This window comes from Momordica charantia, assembly GCF_013281855.1.
Source record: "Momordica charantia cultivar OHB3-1 chromosome 7 unlocalized genomic scaffold, Mcharantia_2.0 BLBB01000007.1, whole genome shotgun sequence".
NCBI lineage: Eukaryota > Viridiplantae > Streptophyta > Magnoliopsida > Cucurbitales > Cucurbitaceae > Momordica > Momordica charantia.
Window position 1 is genome coordinate 1,869,896 of NW_028275165.1, and position 24,440 is coordinate 1,894,335.

General features: G+C 32.2%; 3 protein-coding genes across 3 annotated transcripts; all 3 read right to left on the reverse strand.

Moving 5' to 3' along the window:
• Positions 1–6,098: 6,098 nt before the first annotated feature.
• Positions 6,099–7,505, reverse strand: LOC111018555 (uncharacterized). The gene has a single exon (XM_022294687.1). The coding sequence runs from the start codon at positions 7,503–7,505 to the stop codon at positions 6,099–6,101; it is 1,407 nt and encodes a 468-aa protein (XP_022150379.1).
• A 6,943-nt stretch (positions 7,506–14,448) lies between these two features.
• LOC111018556 (uncharacterized) lies at positions 14,449–15,861 on the reverse strand. Its single transcript, XM_022294688.1, has one exon. The coding sequence runs from the start codon at positions 15,859–15,861 to the stop codon at positions 14,449–14,451; it is 1,413 nt and encodes a 470-aa protein (XP_022150380.1).
• A 6,058-nt stretch (positions 15,862–21,919) lies between these two features.
• On the reverse strand, positions 21,920–22,837 carry LOC111018558 (uncharacterized). The gene has a single exon (XM_022294689.1). It carries the CDS (start codon positions 22,835–22,837, stop codon positions 21,920–21,922), a length of 918 nt encoding a protein of 305 aa, XP_022150381.1.
• Between the last annotated feature and the right edge of the window lie 1,603 nt (positions 22,838–24,440).

A 24,440-nucleotide genomic window follows, 5' to 3' on the forward strand; every position in this document is an offset into this window, starting at 1 on the left:
AAACTCATTGGCCAACTAAGCAACGAGTTTGCGTTAAAAGACCTCGACACCTTACACTACTGTCTTGGAATTGAGGTGACTCACACACCCCTAGGAATCACACTGTCTCAAGCCAAGTATGCTGAAGATATTCTTACAAAGTCCAAGATGTTAGAAGCATCCCATCTCAGCACTCCAGTTGCAGCAACAACCACAGAAGCTATAGATGACAACAATCTAGTTGATGAGAAGGAATTTAGAAGCATCGTGGGCTCCCTCCAATATTTAACACTAACTAGACCTGATATAACTTTTGCTGTAAATAAAGTATGTCAAAAGCTTCAAGAACCAAGATACAAGGACCTGAAAGATGTCAAGAGAATTCTGAGATATATCAGAGGCACCATTAGGTATGGGTTGATCTTTCACAAAAATGGTTCTCTAAATCTCTATGGTTTTTCGGATGCAGATTGGGCAGGATGTCCTGACACAAGAAGAAGTACCTCAGGCTCATGTATCTTCTTAGGACCAAATTGCATATCATGGAGCTCTAAGAAGCAAACTACAGTAGCAAGATCTAGCTCAGAAGCCGAATATAGAGCAATGGCAGCCACTACAGCAGATCTCACTTGGATTATGTTTCTCTTAAGAGACATTGGAATCAAAATGCTCAAGCCACCTCAACTCCTATGCGACAACATGAGTGCAATTCATATGGCAAAGAACCCTGTTTTTCATGCAAGAACGAAGCATATAGAAATAAATTATCACTTTGTAAGAGAAAAGGTGAGTCTTGGACACTTAGTAACAAAATACGTACCCTCAACAAAACAAGTGGCAGATATATTCACAAAAGCTCTATCCAAGGCTAGTTTCAAAGATCTTAGAAGCAAACTAGGAGTGTATGAGATACCCATTAGTTTGAGGAAGATGTAAAATTAGAAACGACCCTACCAAAAACTCTGGTCGAGGAAGAGACAAATGCCTAACCATACTCTACCCCAACACAGCTTGAGATCCTTTGGAATTGATTCTTTTCCTTGAATCTCTCTCCAATGAAATCTTCCTCATTCTTGCCTTCAGCGTGAAAAGAAATTTCCAGCTTGTACAGATCAGAGTCTCATGACAGACTAGCAATCTTCTATTTTTGGTACACTGACAATTATCTTTTCAACATTCATTACAATGAATGCTCTTTCCTTTCTTGTCTTTTTTCAATTCCTTCTATATGTGTCCTTAGTAGCCGTTGGTTTCCTTTTTTTGGATTTTCTCGTGTAATCAGTATTTAGTTTACATTTTGGTGCTTGATGAATTGACACAAGTGAAAATATGAGCCCACTGTCATTTGTTTTGTCCAACAAGCTAAAACTTTGATTTTGAATTCTTTCTTATCAAACATATATCACATATATATCAGGAGTATATCTGTCTATTATAGTTATATCATAAGTAAATCAATAGTATATCAAAAGTCAATCAATTCTATGTCACCTATAGTAGTAGATATAATAGTTATATCAGAAGTAAATCAATTTCATATCATATGTATATGAAACATATATCACATATATATCAGGAGTATATTTGTCAATCATTAGTATATCAGAGGTCAATCAGAAGTAATTTATTGTTGGTTCGGGCCTGCAGGGTATATTTGTAATTTAGAAGGTGGGACTCCATTTTTTTGAAAAAAAATGCTATATTTAAAAAACGAAAACCTTATTGCTATTTTGCTTATTTTCCCAACTTTTTTAATTTTCCTAAGTTGGGTGCCTTCACGAATAGTTAGAATTCATGTGATTAAGGAGTGCTATGCAATGATGGTAAATAAACAATTTTATGTCAGGGCACGAATTCGTATAAGGATAATTTTGAATTGATATTAGTTTGTTTATGTATGTCACATTTTTTCCTAAACAAATATAATGAAATTCGAAATTATGTTAAGTATACTTTTCTTTTTCTCTTTTTTTGTCTGTAAGAATATATTTTCTTATGCGACTCATTTTTCATAAATAATTTATTGAAAATTTACAAATATTTTTATTCATTTATCTATTTATATTTGATATAAAAAATCGAATAATAAACAAAAATGGAAATTATAATAATATAGTTATTATTATTTCATTGAGTTTTTGGGTGCTTCCATCCTACATTAGTTGACCATAATACAAGGAATTTTCCAAATCATACTCCGAAGGAACACATTTTCTTCGGTTGAGCTTCGTTTGAGAGTGACATAAGACTTCAAATGCTTTGAATATGTCGACAATATGGGATCTCGTTTTCTTACTTTTGACCAGCGGTATCATCTACGTAAACTTTCATGTTCTGACCTATTTACCTCGTAAACTTCCATGTTCTGACTATTTACGTCACGAACATTTTATTGACCATTTCGTTGACAGGTAGTACCAGTGTTCTTCAGGCCAAATGGCATTACATTGTAGCAATAAAAGGTCTTAGTTTGTTATAAACGAGGTATGTCCAGGGTCTAGTATGTACACATTTTGATTTGATTGTAGCCCGAGTATAAATCCATGAATGTTAATAGTTTGTTTGGTCTATCATAAGGTGGGGGAAGTTGTCTTTAGGACATGCTTTATTTAAGTTCGTGAAATCTATAGATGCTCTCCATTTAATGTTAGCTTTCTTAACAAAAACTATGTTAGATAGTCACTCGAGATAGTAAACTTCTTTTATGAATTAAGGATTTAAACAATTTTTGGAACTTGTAAGCAATAATCGGTCTCCTCTCAGCATTTACAGGTCAATGCTTTTGTTCAATAGGTCAAAATAAGGTATCTATGTTGAGATGATGGACCATGATCTTTAGGTCGATGCCCGACGTATCTTTCATGGGACCAGACAAATACATTGGCATTGTTGGTTCTTAAGAAGTGGATGCGTTCCTGCCTATCAATAGCTCCAAGTTTGGTGCCGGTGTTTGACTTGCTTCTCCGGGCTCAATAACGGTACCGGTACAAGCTCCAACTCTTCAGTTCGTGTTCCTCAATGTTGGCATGTCGAATACTTATAAAGCTCACTTTCTTAAGTTATAACATAGATATTTGAAACCTTAAGTGCTATAGTATAACACTACCTAGAAGTCTTCTACTCACTTCAAATTATTCCAACCCCATGATCAGTTGGATACTTCATAATTTAGTGAATTGTTGAGGGTATAGCTGAAGAGCATGTATGATAGGTCGGTCAAATATTGTACTGTAGGCCGACTTAAGAACTCAACGACCTTATACTCATTATGGTATCTCTTTCTCCCAAGGTGATGGGTAAGTCGGTGCAGCCTTCTAATACCACAGAATTGTTAATTAGTGAAACCATCCATAACAAAATTGGGCACTTCTTGAGCTGCACTCTAGTCCCTCTCAAAACAATTTAAAATAATAATACCAGCAATTGTACCGGTTGAGTAACAATTCCTCCTCAGTCAATAAACCAATTGTAATATTCTGTAGGACCAGATGTTGAAATTCCATATTTGAGGTAGAACAACGTTTTTCCCTTCCATGTCTTAAGGTGTGCTCCCTTAAATCGAAAGCGCTTGTTCAGATGTCTAATCTTTTAGCTTTGCTTCTCAATTGTAAGCTCCACGATGAATCTCTTCGTCTCCTTAAAACTGTTTGAGAAACAAACACATAAATACAATTAGGTTGATTCGTAGGTATCTTGTTATGAGATCGATATGCTTTAGGAATCAGTGTTATGAGATTGATATGATTTTGGAATCAATTTGATATGATTTGGGATTTAACATTTAATTTTAGATATTATTTCGATTTAGATGTTTCATTCCTATTATAATTAGGAATTATCCTATTATAAATAGGATGATACGTTGTAACGAGATGTAGTAAGAAATCAAATATGAAATAATCTTTTGTAATTCTTTCAATCTTCACTCTGAAATAATCTTTTGTAATTCTTTCAATCTTTACTCCTCCCTGAAAGCCTCCCAAATTTAGCATATCTTGATATCTTGAGATTCAAACTCTTTGCAGTATGCATTTCTTTATCAAATGTTGGGGCATAAGGTATCTTTTCTTGCATGTCCCCTCTAAGATACAACAATACAATTGAACGATACAACAATACAATTGAAACGTTGTACATGAAAAACAAGCCTTTGAACCATTGGAAAACTGTCATGGCTATCATAATATTGATATGAAAATTGTCTTTCAAAGTTTGATCAAGGTGATATTTTTGAAATCTAATGTCCGTTAGTTACAATTAATTAAGGTCCTTCTGCTGATGACTTGCTTGCTGTTTATCTTTCCTTAAAATATTCAATCAAAAACAATAATATTGATGGCTGAGATTAATTACTTTTCCTGAGTAATTATGGAAAGTTCTCTCTTTATTCCATAAATTAGAAAATTTGGCGCCTCACATATTTTATGTCATTTTGTGCCATTCATTCTATTCTTCAATCAAAATATATTTTGTATTTCATTGATTTTTTTAGAGCAAAACAAACAAGTGTGACAGACTAGTTTTTTCATTGAGAAAGGCCTGCCTTCAGTGATCCATCTTTCTGATTCTTACTTCTGCTTATTTATTTGTTAGGTCCACTCATTATGTACTTATAGGCTTAGCTCAAAGCTCCACAAGAATGTGTTGGGTCGAAATGGCAAACCAAAAGATTAAACTTTAATAAATCTTTGATCAAATTAATACCGTTTTTATAAACAGTTAATGTTAACCGAAAATTTAATGGTAAGAATTAAATAAAACCTGACAACGGTATCCATAGAGAAATTCAACTTTAACTTTTGCAATTAATGTATAGAGAAATGTGATTCGATCAAACACTGACAACGGTATTTCGAAGGGACTTTACTTTTGGTTTCACCTGAAATAACTCATACCAATGAAAATAATTGTCCTCACATATATAGCATGAATCACTGCCGTTCATGCAACTTTTTGGAATAAAAATCTCAGTGATGAATCTTTTCATATATGACTCATAGTTTATAAGTACTACAACACGTTCTTTTTTAAGAGCTAGAAGAAACTTCATCATTTCCTATATTTATAGAATCAAGCATTACAACTCCCTTTTTTTTCAATAGCGATCCTTATAAAGAATTTATAAATATAACACCAACAGAAAAAATCCCCTAAAGAGTAGATGAAACACATCTAATCTAACCAAATTAAAAATTAAAAAAAAAAAGTTTTGGCAAATAGAAAATCAAGTTCGAAAGCACAAAAAAAATGGTGAGAAATGAATGCCAAAACTCTGATATTTTTCTCTTTTCTCTTTTTTCTTCTGTATTTTCGACCAATTTGAATGAATAAGAAGGCTAATTTTAGCCACATATGTATTATATTCCCCTTAAAAAAAAGGCTGAAATTTTCTTAGACATTAATTGTAACTAGTAGAAGAGGAAAGAGAGAGAGAAAGTGCATTATAATTTTTCTTTTCAAACTAGAGATGTTACCACACGTGTCATAGTTTCCACCTTTAATTAAGCAAGATAAAATCTTATCTATTAATTTACACAAGTTCATAAATCTAAAGTAAACTTGCGGCATCAAATAATTTCATTAAATCAAATCTCAGTTTCATACCTTAGAAACTTAAACTTGCAATGCTATTAATAGCATAACAACAGAAGTCTATTTCATTGGTTGCAGATTAAATTATTGTTTAATACTTTGAAGAGATGTAACGTGTGAATTGCAAAGAAACATTTATTTTCTAAGTTTCATCGAATGAGAGAGAAAAATATCATCAAACATAAATAAATAAATAATCCAAACAAAGTAGAAATACAAGAGAAGAGTAGTAAATAAAGCATACTTTAATTTTATTAACTCTCAATATCGAGAAGTACCAACATTATTACAACCCACATGACACTTTATTATTATATTGTAGACATCGCTCTACAATACTTTTATTCTTTTACATAGATAATACAAACTAAAGCCAGAAACATACATAAGTAAAGGAAACACACGATTGCATTTAGCACATGCAACAAGCCTTTTCAACCTCCAAAGTTATACCTTAGAAGGACGAGTGAAGTCTCGTGAGGGTTTTAGAAGAATGTTACCCACAAACATTCTTATCAATAGTAATATTAACATCCTAATGGTTTGCTTTTAACTTCGTACTTGAAGTTATAGCAATTGATGCCAGTGTAAACACCATCATCCATTTCGTAAATTTTTGTTTCCCCATTGATGAGAGTATCACATTGAGTGTACGAGTAGGGAACATCACACGTACCCTTAGTTGCGAGCAAACTGACAATCACAGTACTCATTGGTGGCACAGTTACTTGATATGTAGTTCCAAGTGTCTGTGATGTTGTTTTAGTTTCTCCCCATTGGTACGATCCACTAAACTCAGCAGATATTTCAACCTTTCCATCAGCAATAAAGGGAACACCTGTTTCCAAAGTTGTTTTGACACCCAATTTTGTAGAAACTGAAGAACTCCACGTGCTTGATTTGGTTTCAGTATACGATAGATTCAAATTCATCGTGTTGGCTACTTGTGTTCGGTTGGTAGCATCCCCAGTGGCCATCACAAGTGGAATTTGATCATAGACTCTGGAATCTGCAAGACGGTAATTCACATTATATATTTCTCTTCGAAGAACAGGCTCTACCATTTGTAACCGTGCAGTTTCGTCAATTGTGTTGATGGCAGCATTGAGACAACTTGTCTTGCCTTCGGTTGTGAGCCTCTTGATAAAGTTGTTATTACCCAAGTTACGTAGAGCAATAACATTATTGTTATCAACTTTTGTTGGCCAAAACAAAGTGTCAGGATTGTTTGTTGAGGTGTCAGTGGAATCAGCCCAAATCCAGTTAGGACTACGCCTCCAAAATTTGCCAAAGTAATTTGACTTTACACGAATACTCCCATCTTTTGTGATGAAAGTTTCCATCCCAATCGTAGGATCTCCGATGTCATTTGAAGCAAATTGGTGATATTGATGGCCTTCAATCCAGCGAGAACTAAGGAAGCAACCATTATCACCCTTGAAAGCAATATATTTAGGTATGGAAAGCAAAGTTCCCCAATCAATGATTGTGCTAAGATCGCAAAGATCTCTATCGGGGTCTGACCATTGTGCACGCAAGCAATCCCCATATGGAGGGCCAACTCTCCACAACACAATATTGAAACCAAGATAGATATGACGAAATCGAAAAGCATGATGAGTGTTGTCATAGATAGGTTGGAATAATGTGCAATTCCATTTGGATTTATCTTCCTCAGTCTTGTCAGCTTGTGCAACAATGTAGTTATGGTCTGAAGGCAAACTTACCCAATATTTGTTGTTGTAGCAACATCGTATATTGACCAATGAAGGGTCACATTTGGCCTGCTCAATGTCAAACTTTGTGTATGGACTCAGAACTGTGTCTCCAGAATACTGGAGAAATGTCTGAACTGGTGAAGCTTCATTCAAATAACGCAAATAGTTGGCGTTGTACTTTGATTTTAAAGCTACATGCCTTGGAAGTTGCACCATTTTCTTCTCTTGCTCTTTGCTTGCTACTCTTCCAAATACAAAGTTGTGTTTGCTATGTTGGTATCTCCTACCACAGATCATATTTATAGGAAGGAAAAGAAATTCTCTCTTCCAACAAAATCTGTCCTCTGATGCATGAGATTCCACGCTATCTTTTTATTTATTTCTTAAAGAAAATAAAAGGAATAAAACATGACTTTTTTTTCCTCATGAATTTGACTAGATTCCATTTCACTTATTTAATTTTAAAAAATTGCTCAAGAAAAATATGGAAATTTACCCTAAACTGTGCAATTATATTAGTGTTTATTTTTCAGTTTTCAATTTCATCAAATTGCACCCAAAATTTAGAAAGAGTTGTAACCTCTGCCTTGAATTTGAAAAATGATTATAACTTTTATCTTCGGACAAGTTTTCGATTGAATAACTTCTTACAAAATCATTCTTATGCATAAACTATAAATTATAAACAAATGGTAGGTACGAAACTGATAGGATTTGAAGCAAAAAAAAGGCATTAGAGCTACTGTCTTTGTTTGAATTTGTGAGTTTTGGTAAAAGTTATTCAATGGTTGATTTTGTGCCTTTGTCAAAATTTAAATTTATGCAAAGCTTTATTAAAATTAATGAGTTTTTGTAGACTTTTAGGGTGCCTATTCGTAAAATTAGTTGGTGTAAATTAGTTATAAATAAAAAAAACAGTAAAAATTGCAATAATTATCTAAGTCTAAGGTCAAATGTGACAAAATTTGAAAGTTTATTGCAAAAATCGATACACCTTATAAAGTTTAGGGGTAAGAACGGATCATTTCCCTAGAATTGATGAGAATTATTATTGTCTAAATTCCGTCACCTATTTGTTCTCTTCTCTTCGTCACAACATAACTTAGTAGCAATTACATTATTTTTTGAGACGGAGAATTGGATCCCAGCCAAAATTTAAAATTTTTTATCATATGCTCTAGGCAAAAAAGTAACACTTTCCTATTTGAAATAATTATTTTAAATTTTTAAAAACATAAGTAATTGGTTTAATCATTGGAGAATTATATTCAATAAAGAAATTGTTTTATTAATATGTGTAGCACATGCTATATCAAAATGAAACAATTCATTTCATGAGATAATCTATCTAAAAAAATAATAAAATTTTAAAAATCTAAATATCTAAATATGCATTAAAGAATTTAATTAATTATTTCATTGATTATATGCCTATTGTAATTTAAACACGTTTAATTTTGAAGAATATGAAAGTGAAAATAAATATAATATGGAGCTAAAATGTATTGTACTTTTGTCTCATTAGAAATGTAACCACTCTTTAAAACACTTTTTAATTTTATTTTTAATTACTTAATTATGATTATTTTATTTTTCTAACCTTCTTTAAAATTTTAAAGTATTGCAATAATGTTTATTGGAATATTTGGCCCTTGGATGTGAACTCTTCAAGTATAACTTTCTTCAAAAATTCTAAATATTCCAAAAAGGGGAAAGAAAAAGGAAATAAAGAAGAAAAAAACAAAAAGGATAAAATTCCATGTGTCATCTCCATCATATTTGGCCCTTTAGTGTGGATGAGGAATTTTTATTGAGGATATCGGTAGCTCTACATGTTAGATTCGAGACGATCCTTATCTTTTAGGTATTTCGAAATGGATCAGTTAGATATATGTAGCATGTGTCGTAATAATATAAGCTGAAACCTTTGGGTTCATTAGATAATATATTTAAAATGGTATCGAGAATAAGAGGTATGATGTAAGTTTTCAAACTCCTGTATTTTTGTTTTTAATGTTAAGATATCTATAAATGATCAATTTATCCTAACCTATAACATTAAACTTTTATGTCGACTGAAACACATGAATTTGATGCCTGGGGTTTGTTTATAACTCGATTGGTTATTTGATATGTTATCAAAAAAGGATGTACTCTTTAATGTTTGAATGAGGTTTTTTTTTTCAAGGGGAAAAAAACTTTTAGGTTATTTAACACAAAACAACTAACATCTTTAAGCTTCACTCATAGTGGAATATCACAATTTGAAAGTTAGGATAGGAAAGAAATTCACACTCTCTCACAAACTTTTACACCCATTAATTCTATTTGTGTCCTTAAAACATTTAAATTTTATATTTTACTTCTTAAATTTGCATACAATAATTTTAGTCCTTACATTCTTTTATTTATTTTTTATTATTATTATTTTGTTCATTTATGTGATAGAAAAATCTATATCAACAAGTATTAAAATCTACATGTAATAGATCACGTGTTCATTTTGAAATAGATTTTAAAATTTTTAAGTGATTAATAAAAAAAAATTAATGATGTTAAGGACAATCAACCTCTCCATATTTCTACAATAATATTGTATTATACTCAATTCGAGTCAAATTCTTCATATTTCTTTTTTTTTTTTCCTTTTGAGTTGAACAATATGTGAGGTGAAAATTCGAACTTCTAACATTTTGGTAGAAGATAAATGTCTTAGTCAGTCGACCGAAAAGACCTCTTACTAATGAAAATATTATCTCCTACGTATATCTACTCGAAATCTTTTGCTTTTCTAATCAAGATAAGAAACTATTGTTTGCACTTCCAAACAAATGACAAAGACTAAAGTAGTTGGGATATTCAAAGCTTTTAACTTTCGAATAATACTCCAAATGGATCAGAAGTATGATGGAATGGGGATTCATGAGATTCTACAAAATCACACGATGAGATTCCACGCTACCTTTTTATTTATTTCTTGAAGAAAATAAAAAGAATCAAACATTGCTTTCTCATGAATTTGACTAAGATTAATTCCGTTTCACATTTGTCATTCTAAATAAACTTTTTCAAGGAAAATAAATCAATTTTTACCATCAACCTCACAATTTATATCAATTTTTGTTTAGAATTCTTTCAATATCATTCAACGACAACTTCAATTTAGAAAGAGTTGCAATCTTTTTTATAAGTTACTGTTTTAATAACTTTTTAAATGAGTAGTGTGTATAAAATAAATAATTAGACAATAAGAATATAGTACTGAATTGGCTAAGGCACCTCTTTCCGATAAAAAAAAAATCTTGAGTTCGAATTTCCACTCATCCTAGACGTTGTTTTTCTTAAAAAATTAAATTCCATTGAATTACAAAACATAAGGTGGAAAACGATAGCACATATAATTTAAGACAACCCCATGGTTTCTTAACGGTAATGATTTCTAGACCTCTAAGCATTACAAAATTTAATTAATCGTTTGATTAATTACATGCTTGTAATTTAAACAAGTTTACTTTTAAAGAATAAAAAACTGAAAAGAAATTATAATATGGAGCTAAAATGTTTTTTTTTTTCATTCGAAATACGTCCATTCTTCCTCTTTTTCGGTTTAATAGTTTTAGTTTTTATCTATTTATTTAATTTTTTCTAACTCTTTTTAAAATTATAAAATTATATGAAGGGTTGATTTTCATTTTTAGGTCCCTTATCAATATTCATGGTTCTATCTCAAAATCAATTGACAATGAGAGGAGTAGCCCACTCATACTATAAACTCATGTTAAATCCTTTGTGTTATAGGGAGATAAAAGAAGAACGGACCAAGCGACAGAAGCAGAGACTGGCCGAGGAAGAACCAAGTAAGCACCGAAACCTGTACGGTCGACCCGTGGTCGACGTCGAGCACTGCTCGGTGCCAATACCTTTTTGGCGCCAAGAACCCTCTTTTGGTTTTCCTCAACTTTTGTGCAGCTCGATCCGAACTTGCCCTATCTCAACCCTCGATCTGACATTAGGCCCAGGACGAAATACATGGGCCTAGGAGTCTAGATCTCTTGACCACACTAGCATTCGACTTATGTAAAGGATTAGTCTTCGACCTATATAATTCCTAAGTGGATTAGGATTTGACTTTTATAAATAAGAGGATGAACCAAACACTAAAAGTACGCTAAAATATGCTAGAAGTCACTACTATTTGCTACGCTCAAAATACCCTACTCTCCATACTCGACTACTCCGATTATGACTTAAGCATCGGAGTCTGTGTGGCAAGAGCCACACCGATCTTTAGTGCTCTTCTGTTTTGCAGGTTTCGATCCCTTTTATTCTAGAAGATTGGTACAAATTTAGCGGAATCCTAGGAGGCCAAATTTCTGCTATTTTTTATGTGGGGTCCTTAACACCATGTACGCCTTCCTCTTTGAGTTCTAGCTTCACTTGGGCCAAAAATATAGCACCAGTGTGGTGCTTTACAGATTGTACACTAATGCTTAAGTTAGTACTTAAGGCGGGAACAAACAAGTGTGGAGTTACTTAAAGTAATTGCAAGAACCACAGTGATAATTTGCGTAAGAGTGTGCGTAGATATAGTTTTTCCGTAAGAATTTGTGCAAGAGGTTGTGTCTGGATTATTTGTTGCATTCTTTTGTTGAGATTCTAGGTGTTGCTTTTATTGAAGGGAGGGAGAGAAAAAGAGGACGTTCAAGTATGGTGTGGGGACAACCAGCACTATGATCTTTCCCTGAGCACGTACCGCGGAGGGGCACAACGTTGTCCAATACAATACTCTAGAATGTGTCCGAATTCAATCGCAAGTTGTCAGTGCCTCTGTTGTTGGCTATCTCTCATATGCTCAAGTGCGCTCTACCCATTGATCCGATGTGCTCAACTTTAGGCCTGGTGCACTCCATTCAACCCAAAAGGTTAAGTTTATGGGTTGGGTAAATTTAATTCATTTAAATTGCAACAACACCCAACAAGTGGAAATCATAATAAATGGAGAGGAAACAATAATGCATGAGTTCGAACACAGGACGTTTCACTTTGATACCATAATACAACCAGAAAATATGGAAGAATAAGTTAATGATTCATTCGTCAATGTTAGACATATCGACAAATATTTAATACCATAACACATTAATACATACGATTTTTCTATGAGATGTTATAAATTAACTATCTACTTCACTGCACTCACTTCATATCTCACTCTTATAAAGGAAAATTATTCATTCTACCATTTCCAATGATTATAATTATCATTCTCTAAGGATGAATAAACCACTACTCAACCTAAAAGATTAAGTTGATTGGTTGGGTAAATTAACAAGTGGAAGTCAATATAAATGAGAAAGAAACAACTACGCACGGGTTCGAACATAGGACATCCCGCTCTGATACCATTGATGGGTTGGGTAAATTTAATTGATTTATGTGGATATCTAACGCCTTCAACCTTTCTAATATACACTGATCTCACAAACTTTCACGTTTATTCTATCTATTTTGGTCCATAAACTTTTAAACTTTCTCTTTTAAATTTTAAACTTATGCACATGAATATAATAATTTTAGTTCTTACTCTTCCTTTTTTTTTTCTTAAATTATACAACAAAAAGCTAATGTAGTAATGTATTTTATTCATTTATGTGATAAGTAGAAATCTATATGAACAAATATTTAAATCTACATGTAATAGACCAAGTGTTCATTGTGAAATAGATTTTTATTTTTTAAATGATTAATAAAAATATTAATGATGTTAAGGACAACGAACCTCTCCATATTTATGTATCGGTATAATAATATTGTCCACTCTAGGTCAGAGCTTTAATGGTTTTACTTTTGAATTAATTCAAAAGACCTGGTACCGATGAAGAATTAATATTCAAAATAATATTGTCCTCTACTTAATTATATAGCCATGATCTTTTATTTGTCTATCTGAAAAGAAAATATTGTTTGCATTTTCGACCAAAGTAGTTCGTATATATTCAAAACTTTATCATTTGAATATATACTCCCGAATGGATTAGAATTTTGGTGGAATGGGGAATCACTATAGGAGATAAAAATAAAATTGAGGATGAAGAATAGTATTCCTTTTTCTTTTTTCTTTTTTCTTTTTATCTATAAGAAAAATAGAATGTATCGTGCCACGAGTGGAAAGAATAATGCCAAAGTAAACTTGGGGAATTAAAAAGTTAGAGTTATGAAGTCTCTATTTGAAGTGCAAAATCGTTTAGTCTTGAGTTATGAAAGATGTATTCGAGATGTCAAGTTTAATCTGGAGTTGTGTAGGTTCGATTCTTGCTCTCTGATTTTGTTTTTAGAGTTACAAATAAAGTTAGATTTCAATAATTTGTTCAAATTTTCAACAAAATTATATTTCCTTCCATTCAAAAATTAAAATTTTGAGTTATATTATTTTATAAATATTTTAGAAAATTAAATGAGTTATGATTATAACTTTTTCTTTACTTTGTTTTTATTGCATAACTATATATAATTGAAACTAATTTATGTAAACAATAAAACAATGATGAAAAACTAGCTATATGATCCTATTAAACAAAGTGAAGAATGTTATAAACATTGTGACTAGAGACTAGCTTTATCTTGACGACGTTATTGATATTGTCTTTTTTGTAAACAGCAGCGGTCTCAAAAAAGTTTCATTACGATTGAAATTTTCACACACAAAATAATATAAATGTTAGCATACTAATTTTCCGAAATTTACTAAGTTTTCAATGCTTTATTGAAGATTTAATTTGATTCGCAGCCATGGTGTAAGATTCACAAGAGTTTTTTTTTTCTTTTTTCTTGAGTACATGTGAAGGGGGAGATCAAACTCACAATTTCTTTGTTTGAAATATATATCAATTATCATTAAGTTAGACTCGTTTTGACAAGATTCAAAAGAGTTAGTCCAAATATAATGCAATGATATAATTAAAATATATACAAGTATTTATTATAAGTCTTGCCAAACCGGCCCAAATATAACATTTTTATTCTCTTACATAATACAAACCGAAAACCACGTAAAAGTATTATAAAGCTTGACAATTTCCCACAAAATGCGATTATGTTTATCACATGTAACAAACATATCATCATTTATTTATTTATCATTATTTATTATTGTTGTTGTTCATGCAGGCATAGGTATCTTCTTGGTCTGATATGTGAAGTTGTAGCAACTGGTGCCACTGTAAACGCCATCGTCTAGGTGAGAGGTAGCTATTTCTCCATCAATGAGAACATCACGTTGAGTATATGAGTAGGGAACATCACATGTACCTTGCGTTGCTAACAAGCTAACAATCAAAGAGGTCATTGGTGGCACAGTTACATGATAAGTCGTTTCAAGGTCTCTTGATTTCGTTACACTTTTTCCCCACTGATATGCTCCTGAAAACTCTGCAGAAATTTCAACTTCTCCCCCTACAAAAAAGGGTATTTTCGTTTGAATTTTTGTTTTCACACCTAACTTCAATGAAACTGAAGCATTCCACGTGCTAGATTTCGTGTCTGTATATTTGAGACGCAAGCCCACAGTGTTGGGTACTTCTGTCTTATTAGTAGCAGTTCCAGTGGCCATCACCAGTAAACTTTGATCGTAGATCCTAGCATCTGATGGTCGAAAATGTACGTCATATATGTCTCGTGAAATAACAGCCTCTTCTATTTGAAATTTTGAATATTGGTCAATAGTTCTGACCAAAGGACGGAGTCCATTCACCACTAATGGATAACTGGATCTTTTGACGAAGCAGTTGTTACCCAAGTTGCGTAGAGCAATGGTATTATTATCGATTTTGGTTGGCCAAAACAAAGTATTTGAGTCTATGTTTGTAACGTCAGTTGATTCTGCCAATATAGAATTAAGTATATGGCAGCGTCTCCAAAACTTTCCAATATAATTTGACTTTATACGAATACTTCCATCTTTTGTTGTGAAGGTTTCCATTGGAACGGCAGGATCTCCAATGTCAGTGGTTTCAAATTCCAAGAATCCATAGTCATTCATCCATCTTGCCCTGAGGTAGCAACCATTGTCACCTTTGAAAGCAACATGTTTAGGTAATGTAACCAACGTTTCCCAATCAATGATTGTATTAAGATCACAAAGTTTTACACAAGTGCCTGAGGAATCTGCAACCAAACAATTAGTATAAACAGGAGTGATTCTCAACAAGTATATATCAAAGCCAAGATAGATATGACGAAATCGATATGCTTTCTCAGCACTGTCGTAAATAGGTTTGAATAATGTGCATGCCCATTTGGATTTGTCTTCTTCTATCTTCTCAGCTTTTGCAGCAATAAAACTTGAGTCCGATGACAAACTGACCAAATATTTGTTGTTGTAGCAACATCGTATGTTGACCAATGAGGAATCACAGTTTGCTGTCTCCAATTCAAACTTTGTGTATGGACTTACAACGTTCTCCTCAGAACTCGCCAAGAATGTGTGTATAGATGAAGCTTCGTCATTCACATAGCGCAGGTAAAGACCATGGAATTTTGATTTGAACGCCACATATCTTGGAAGGTACACCATTTTCCTTCTCTCTTTGTTTTAATATATATAAATATATATGCTTTTCACAACAAAGAGAGGAATTGCTATTGCTATATTAGTTTCCCTTGCAAGATATGCCTTTTATACGAAGAGAAAGGGAATCCCACAATGACATAATCTTTCTCTTTCTTTGTTTTGCTTTTCTTTTCTTTTTATGGTTCCCTATCTTTTATTCTATAATAAAGTATGAAAAAGAGTACATTATTCCCTTGCTTTGCATGAGAGATGAGATTCTCAATTCCCACCTTTGTTTATGCACATGTCAGTATCAGTTAAAGAGTAATATTTGCTTTCAAATCTAACAAATAACAATTCCTACATGAACAAATGATTTTAGATTGACAGTAGTGTGGAATAATGACCCCTTTTCATGTCACATAGCTAGAAACTAGAGGTTACTTTAAAACTAATTCGGTTGGCTAGTTAGTTGTTAAGCTCTCATCTATGCCGTGTACTTTAACGTTAAGGATCTCACATCAAAATATCAATAATCGAGTTAACAAGGTTTATAAATACATGGGTTACTTCTTTAGTTGCTGATGCAAATCCAACCACTCATCAATTGAATGTACCCGAGGGAATAATTACAAGAAGCAAAGCAGAGAAGATTCAAGAGGTTTTAACACTGCATCTTCAAAGGCTGATTAATACACAAGAACCAACAAAGAGTTTTGAGCTCAAAATTATTTATAATGTTACGTCAATGAGTTAAGAAGAGAATGGAGCAAAGATGGCACGGGAAAAGTTGTCTATTTTGAGACATGGTAAAAGACAACAAAAAAAAGTTTGCAGAATTGTGAACAAGTGTCTTTGCAGATTGCACCTCTTGGAAGTTTGTAAAGTCAAAAGCTTGTCAAACCTCATCCAAACGTGAAGCGCCTCCTACATTAGATTTCCAAGACAATTTAAAACCATTCTATGCTTTTTGTTATGCATTTAAGCGTATAGATGGATGTGCAATCAAATTTTAATTTGCGTGTCTTATTTTCTTCAATTTGAACTAAATAGAATGTTGAAAGACTTTTGGTATTTCTTTGTTGAACTTTCCTTTGGCCTATTTAAAGGCTTGTAATCACCTTGTTACGGTAGATTTAACAAATTGAAATCTAGAACTTTTGTTCCTTAACACATTTGGTGTTGCTTCTTTCAAATCTTGCTTTTGGTTTGATGTTAAACCGATTCTGCATTGGATTATTCTCGATCAAGCTAACTATAGAGTGAGTCGTCTTAAGATATAGGAGGGACCATCATAGATTCTAGATATTATCTTAGAGTGACTCATCTTCTAACCTTACTATTGGTTGGAATCATTTGGTAGGTTAGCTATTTTTGTGAAAGTTTGCAAGGATCCTAGAAAGACCTATAGCTTCGTAAGCTTGAGCAACCTTGATGCTTACCAATTGTCAATTAATTTTGAGATAGAACATCATAAATATTACGATGGTATTAGTGCTCAACATAAACTCAAACGACCATCTGGACCGAAACAAAATGATCCGACCAAGATTGGTGACCCTAAAAGATCCACCATCTCGAGACGACATGTTAATGATCTCGCATAAAAAAGATCAATGGAGTTAACCACGTTTATGATATAGATCTTTCTTTGACTTTCAACACGACATGTTAATGATCTCGCATCAAAAAGATCAATGGAGTTAACAACGTTTATGATAAAGATCTTTCTTTGACTTTCAACTACTGGATAAAATCCCTAGCTCACCTTACAAAGTGGATGTAGACCAATCTTCGTTGGATCAAATTGTTGTTGTCTTGTTATTTCTCAGGTTTAGTATTAACTCAGATCTCTACACAACAATTATTAACAAGGTCGAATGAAAAAGATTAGTTATTGATTTATTTATTCAATTAAATTAAAATATTTTGAGAAATTCTTGTAGGGGATAAAAGTAGACAAGAGATAAAGAGATATATAAGAATCTAGCCAAAGATAAAAATATTAATGATGTTAATGTTGGGTTTAGTGCCCTGAGCTCGTGAGTTTGTAATTTGTAAACATTTTATTTATTATTAATAAAAGTTATTTTATTATTTCTTTGCATTACTAATATTCCAATAAACTAAGATCCAAGGTAATTTAATGTAACTAGAACAGTATATACTTTTGGTATACAGTATATATTCAATATACAAATGGATAATGTTTCAGTAATAACCTAAATTATCTATAGTACATGGATAAGGTTGGGTACTTTATCATGGTAACACTATAGATACGACCCGCTTTGTAATAGTTACAAAAGACTTTATCCAGGTCGTTCATGTAGAGACATGCGAGTAGGGGTATCCTATACAATAAGTTTGTATAAGGTCGGACCGCAAAATAATTAATCATTAGCTTTAACACCGTTGGTCAATAAATTGTTATCTCATAGGATGACTAGGTAACTCGATCTTAATTGAGCAAGTTATGCACTCCTGCATATAATGGATCGTCCGTTGATTTGTATGGGTGAGAGTGGCCCAGATTGTCGACTCAATAATCCTACCATTTTGGGAAGGAGACCGAGTGGGGAGCTGGAAACATAACTACGCAAGATTGAATTCACTTCTTCATGACTTTAGGGTAGTAGATGAAGTGTTCCCTTACATGCTGACTCGGGGACTTGAACAAGGGGCTTCATCCTCTCACTGGCCCGGGAGGGATTTCCGGTTATTGGTCGGACCATAACTGGGTTGTTCATTGGAGGAGCAGTGGTATTAAGGAGCAAGATGTAACTCAAGGGTAAAACGGTAATTTGACCCAGCTAGAGTTACGAGCACTCGTGAAGGATTGACTTGCCGTTAATGGTTGTACATCCGTGGATACGAAAACATTCTACAGTAAGAAGAACGCAGTTTCGGGTCTTTAATGGAGTGACTCGCAGCTAACGAATGATTAACTTGGTTAATGAGTTTGACTGATTAATCTCGTATCGTTAGAGATTATAATTTGTAGGTCCATTAGGTTTCCTAGCTAGCTCACAATGGGTAAAACGAGCATAAAGAATTATGAAATAATTTAAAATGTTCAAATTACATAAAGGAACGTATATAATGTATATTGATACATTGATACATTATATAAATATATGTTAATTTTGGATAAAGATTTAAAGTTAATACTATGTATTTTTTAGAGTGGAGGTTAATGTTATGGATGGGAAAAACCTCTATTTTCTACGGAAGATATCCTTATGGTCTTGGGATTTCTCCTAAATTCAGGATAAGATATCCTATATCCAAAAGAATAACATATTCTGATGGTATTAGGATTTTCCTGTATAAATATAAAGCTAAACCCCAAATAGAGGCAAAAAAAAAAAAAAAAAAAATCTTTCAACTCTCTTACTCTCTCAATCCTTTGCAATTGGATCCGACAATCTGGATTCTCGACCAAGATACTCAGCGAGGAAGATCAAGTGGTGTTGTCTCCTTGGATTTACACGAAAAAGAGTCTTCAAAGGTAAAATCCAATATTTTCACTGTTTTATATTTTTCTGTTTTTTAAATTTCAAAAGAAATTCAAGAACCCGTTCTCTCCGGGATTCACGTCCCTTCAGTTAAGGGCAACGAACCTCTCCATATTTATGTACTAGTATAATATTGTCCATTATAGATAAGAGCTTTAATGGTTTTGCCTTTGATTTTAGTCAAAATACCTAATACAGTCTTCTACTTGATTATATAGCCATAATCTTTTATTATTTTTGTCTATCGGATGAGAAAATGACAAAGACTAAAGTAGTTCGCATATATTCAAAACTTTATCATTTGAATACTCCAAAATGGGTTAGAATTTTTGTGGAATGGGGATTCGATTTCCACGTAGAATCACTATAGGAAATAAAAATAAATTGAGGATGAAGAATCTAGAGTCAGTTTGGAAGTATTCTTTTTTTTTTTCTTTCTTTCTTTTTCTTTTATCTCTACAAAAAAAATAATAGAATGTATCGTGCCAAAGTGCAAAGAATAACGGGGAAGAAAACTCGGGGAATTAAATAGCTAGAGTTGTGAAGTTTCTATTTGAGGTGTAGAATCGTTTAGTCTTGAGTTATATAATATGTATTCGGGTTGCAGAGTTTAGTTTGGAGTTACGCATGTTTGATTTTTACTCTCTGATTTGGTTCGTAAAGTTACAAATAAAGTTAGGTTTCAATAATTTGTTCAAATTTTCAATAAAATTATATTTCCTTCAATTCCAAATTTAAAATTTTATGTTATATTATTTTATAAATATTTTAGAAAATGAAATTGAGTTATGATTTAACTGTTTCTTTACTTTTGTTTTTATTGCATAATATTAACACCTTTTTTTAAGAAGAAGAAGAATATTAACTTTTATTTAAATAACGATAAAACTAACATTTCTATATTTTTTGTAATTATTTTAATTTGATTATCTTAGAAATAAAATACTATTTTAAATTTACTATGTTGAGCTCAAAATAATATGATTAAGATCAAACCTATATATTTGTTATTTTGATTGCGACTAATTTAAAAAATAAACACTTTCTTTAATATAATTTATTTAAACTAAATATTATTAAGCTTATAATTTTATTTTAGTAAGGGTTCATGTCCCCTCAAGATCGTGGCTCTTTTGGTTCATCTATCTTGGTCAGATTTGAGGAATAAAACATGTCTATTATAAACCATTATTATGTCTTTTCTCTTTTCAATGTGGGATCCTTAACATTATATGACTCCAAAATAAACCACTCTTTTTATTTTGAAATCACTTTTTAAAACCTATATATTTTTCTATCGTTATTTAAATATGATAAAATAGAAGTCGAGTTTTTTATTAAAAAAAAAAAGAAAAAAGGAGAAGACATATTTGTTAATAAGGAAAAAAAAAGAGAGAATTTTTCTTCAAGAAAATAAGATTTTAAGATTAAATTTAAGTATTTAAATAAAGGATTGAATTTTAATTTTTTAAATTTGACATTTTTAAGTTTATTTTATATCAAGATATATAAGTACGTATACTAAAATTGAATTATAATTCATATAAAATTTATATTTTTTAATAAAATAAAACTATAAATATTCATATTTTATAGTTATATATAATGAAAACAATTATATATATTTAAAAATAAAAAAAGATCTTCCTATTATAATTTAGAAAACTTTAATCCTTACATGTAGAAGTATTTAAAGGTAGAGCGAGAGAGAATGTAAGACGCTAGTCACATATGGAGGAGATAGAAGAGAAAAGATATTTGAAGAATAAGATGAGGAGTTGGCTAGTATTTTGGTAGAGGTGAATAGTTCAATCTAGAACAAACTTCTCATCGAGGAAATTAAATGGGCTGACCTAAATTTTAACATGTCAATGAGATATATATAGTAAGATATATTATAAAAAATATATAATTTAAATGGTGTACTCCGTTTATATATGTGACTAAAAACTTTATCTTGGTGACATTATTGAAATTTTGAAATACAAAATAATATAAATGTGCAGCATACTAATTTTCCAAAATTTACTAAGTTTTCAATACCTTATTGAAGATTTAATTTGATTCACAGCCATGGGGTAAGATTCACAAGAGTTAGTCAAAAGCATAATGCAAAGATATATAATTAAAATATATAAGTACTTATTATAAGTCTTGCAAAACCGGCCCAAATGTAATAGTTTTATTCTCTTACATAATACAAACTAAAAACCACGTAAAAGTATTATAAACCTTGCCAATTTTCCAAAAAATGCGATTATGTTTATCACATGTAGCAAACATATCATCATTCATATATTTATTTATTTATCATTATTGTTGTTGTTCATGCAGGTAGCATGGGTATCTTCTTGGTCTCATATGTGAAGTTATAGCAACTGGTGCCGGTGTAAACACCATCGTCTAGATGAGATTTAGCTATTTTTCCATCAGTGAGAACGTCACGTTGAGTATACGAATAGGGAACATCACATGTACCTTGCGTTGACAATCAAAGAGGTCATTGACGGCACTGTTACATTATAAGTCGTTTCAAGCTCTCTTGATTTCGTCTCAGTTTTCCCTCATTGATATGCTCCTGACAATTCAGCAGACATTTCAACTTCTCCTCCTACAAAGAAGGGTATTTTCGTTTGAATTTTTGTTTTCACACCTAACTTCAATGAAACTGATGCATTCCACGTGCTAGATTTCGTGTCTGTATATTTGAGATGCAAGCCCACAGTGTTGGGTACTTCTATCCTATTAGTAGCAGTTCCAGTGGCCATCACCAGTAAACTTTGATCGTAGATCCTAGCATCTGACGGTCGAAAACGTACGTCATATATGTCTCGTGAAAGAACAACCTCTTCTATTTGAAATTTTGAATATTGATCAATGGTTTTGACCAAAGGGCAGAGCCCATTTTCCACTAATGGATAACTGGATCTTTTTATGAAACGGTTGTTATTCAAGCTGCGTAGAGCAATGGTATTGTTATCAAGTTTGATGGGCCAAAACAAAGTATTTGGGTCCGCGTCTGTAACATCAGTTGACCTTGCCAATATATCATTAGTTACGTCGCTACACAGCCAAAACGTTCCGATATAATCTGACTTTATGCAAATACATCCATCTTTTGTTGTGAAGGTTTCCATTGGAACAGCAGGATCTCCAATGTCGGTGGTTTCAAATTCCAAGAATCCATAGTTATTCATCCATCTTGCCCTGAGGTTGCAACCATTGTCACCTTTGAAAGCAACATGTTTTTGTAATGTAACCAACGTTTCCCAATCAATGATTGTACTAAGATCACAATATTTATCAGGAAAGCCTGCAACATCTGTGTACAAAAAATTAATAAAAACATCATCAGGAATCGTCGACAGGGTTACAAAAAGATCAAGATGGACATGACGAAACCGATATGCTTGTTCGGTGTTATCATAAATAGGCTGGAATAATGTGCACGTCCATTTGGATTTGTCTTCTTCTGTTTTCATAGCTTTTGCACCGATAAATCTGAACCTGGTGACTCAGTGACCCAATATTTATTGTTGTAGCAACATCGTATACTGACTAAGGAGGGATTACATTTTGCTGTCTCCAATTCAAACTTTGTGTATGGACTTACAACATTCTCCAGAGAGCTCGACAATAATGATTGTGTACGTGGAATTTCGTCATTCACATAGCGCAAGTAAAGGCCATGGAATTTTGATTTGAATGCCACGTATCTTGGAAGGTACACCATAAGTAAAATATATAGGTTTTTCACAACAAATAGAAGAGTTGTTGATATTGCTATATATTTTTTTCCCTTGCAAGATATGCCTTTTATAGGGAGGGAAAGGGAATCCCACGATGACATAATCCATCTATTTCTTTTCTTTTTGTTGATTCCCTATCTTTTATTCTATATTAAAGTATGAAAAAGAGTACATTATTCCCTTGCTTTGCGTGAGAGATTAGATTCTCAATTCCCACCTTTATATATGCACATTTCAATATCACTAAAATAGTAATGTTTCGGTTGGAATCCAACAAATAATAATCCCTATTTAAGAAATTGATTTTAGATTGTAGCGGTGTTAAACAATTGCTCCTTCTTAAATGCCATAGCTAATAAGCTAGAGGTTATTTTAAATTGGCTCGATACTAGTTAAGCTCTAGTCTACTCTTATGAACTTAATTTTAAGGATCTCACGTCGAAAAAATCAATGGAGTTATCATAGTCCAACAAACTAAAACAAATCTCTAGTCTTAAAAAATGATCCGACCCAGATTGGTAACCCTAAAAGAGCCACCATCTTTAAGGGGCATATTGAGAATCTAGGTTTATTAAACATATCCTTCTTCCACGCTTTTAGCTATTGAATGAAATCTCTAGCTCATCTTGCAAAGTGGATGTAGGCCCATCTGAGTTGAACTACTATATTGTTGATCTTTCTTGGCTTGAGTATTAACTCTCTCTCGACATGAAGATTAGTTGTAGATTTATTTATTAAACTAAAATTAAGAATTTTTGAGAAATTATGGTAGGGAGATATATGTAGACAAGAGATAAGAGACACAATAATGATGAGGATCTAACCAAAGATATTCATTTGAGTAATGATTTTAAGGATTAATCCTTGGTTTAAAGATTCGTTTTCTTTATGTTTTCCTAAATTGATTAGGGTTGTTTGGAAGCTCGAACTACCTCTCCCTCCTCCTTGATTGGTTTATTTAAAATTTGATTTAAGAAAAACCAATGATTTATCATAATTAATGATTGATATATATACACTCAACTTAGATATATTATAAACTATTTTTGTAATTATGTCATTTTTATACTATTTTATACAAATTTACTTCTTAAATGGTTAAATTTGAACCTGGTTTAACTTTTAATTACTTTTAATGTATAGATTTTTTAGATTAGTTTAGTTGAAGGGTGAGCATTAACTTTCAACTTTTGGTTAAGGATATATATCCTAACTGGTTGAACCATGCTCGGGTTGGCAACATTTATATATATTTGTGTGAGAAAGAAAAAAAGTAGAAAAAAGATTGATAAATTTGAACCATCATGACTAGCTAGCAATTATTGGAGGTGTAAAA

Bases quoted from the DNA above. Each gene is read 5' to 3' on its own strand.
- LOC111018558 (XM_022294689.1), bottom strand. From the start codon at position 22,837: ATGAAAACAGAAGAAGACAAATCCAAATGGACGTGCACATTATTCCAG.
- LOC111018555 (XM_022294687.1), bottom strand. From the start codon at position 7,505: ATGGTGCAACTTCCAAGGCATGTAGCTTTAAAATCAAAGTACAACGCC.
- LOC111018556 (XM_022294688.1), bottom strand. From the start codon at position 15,861: ATGGTGTACCTTCCAAGATATGTGGCGTTCAAATCAAAATTCCATGGT.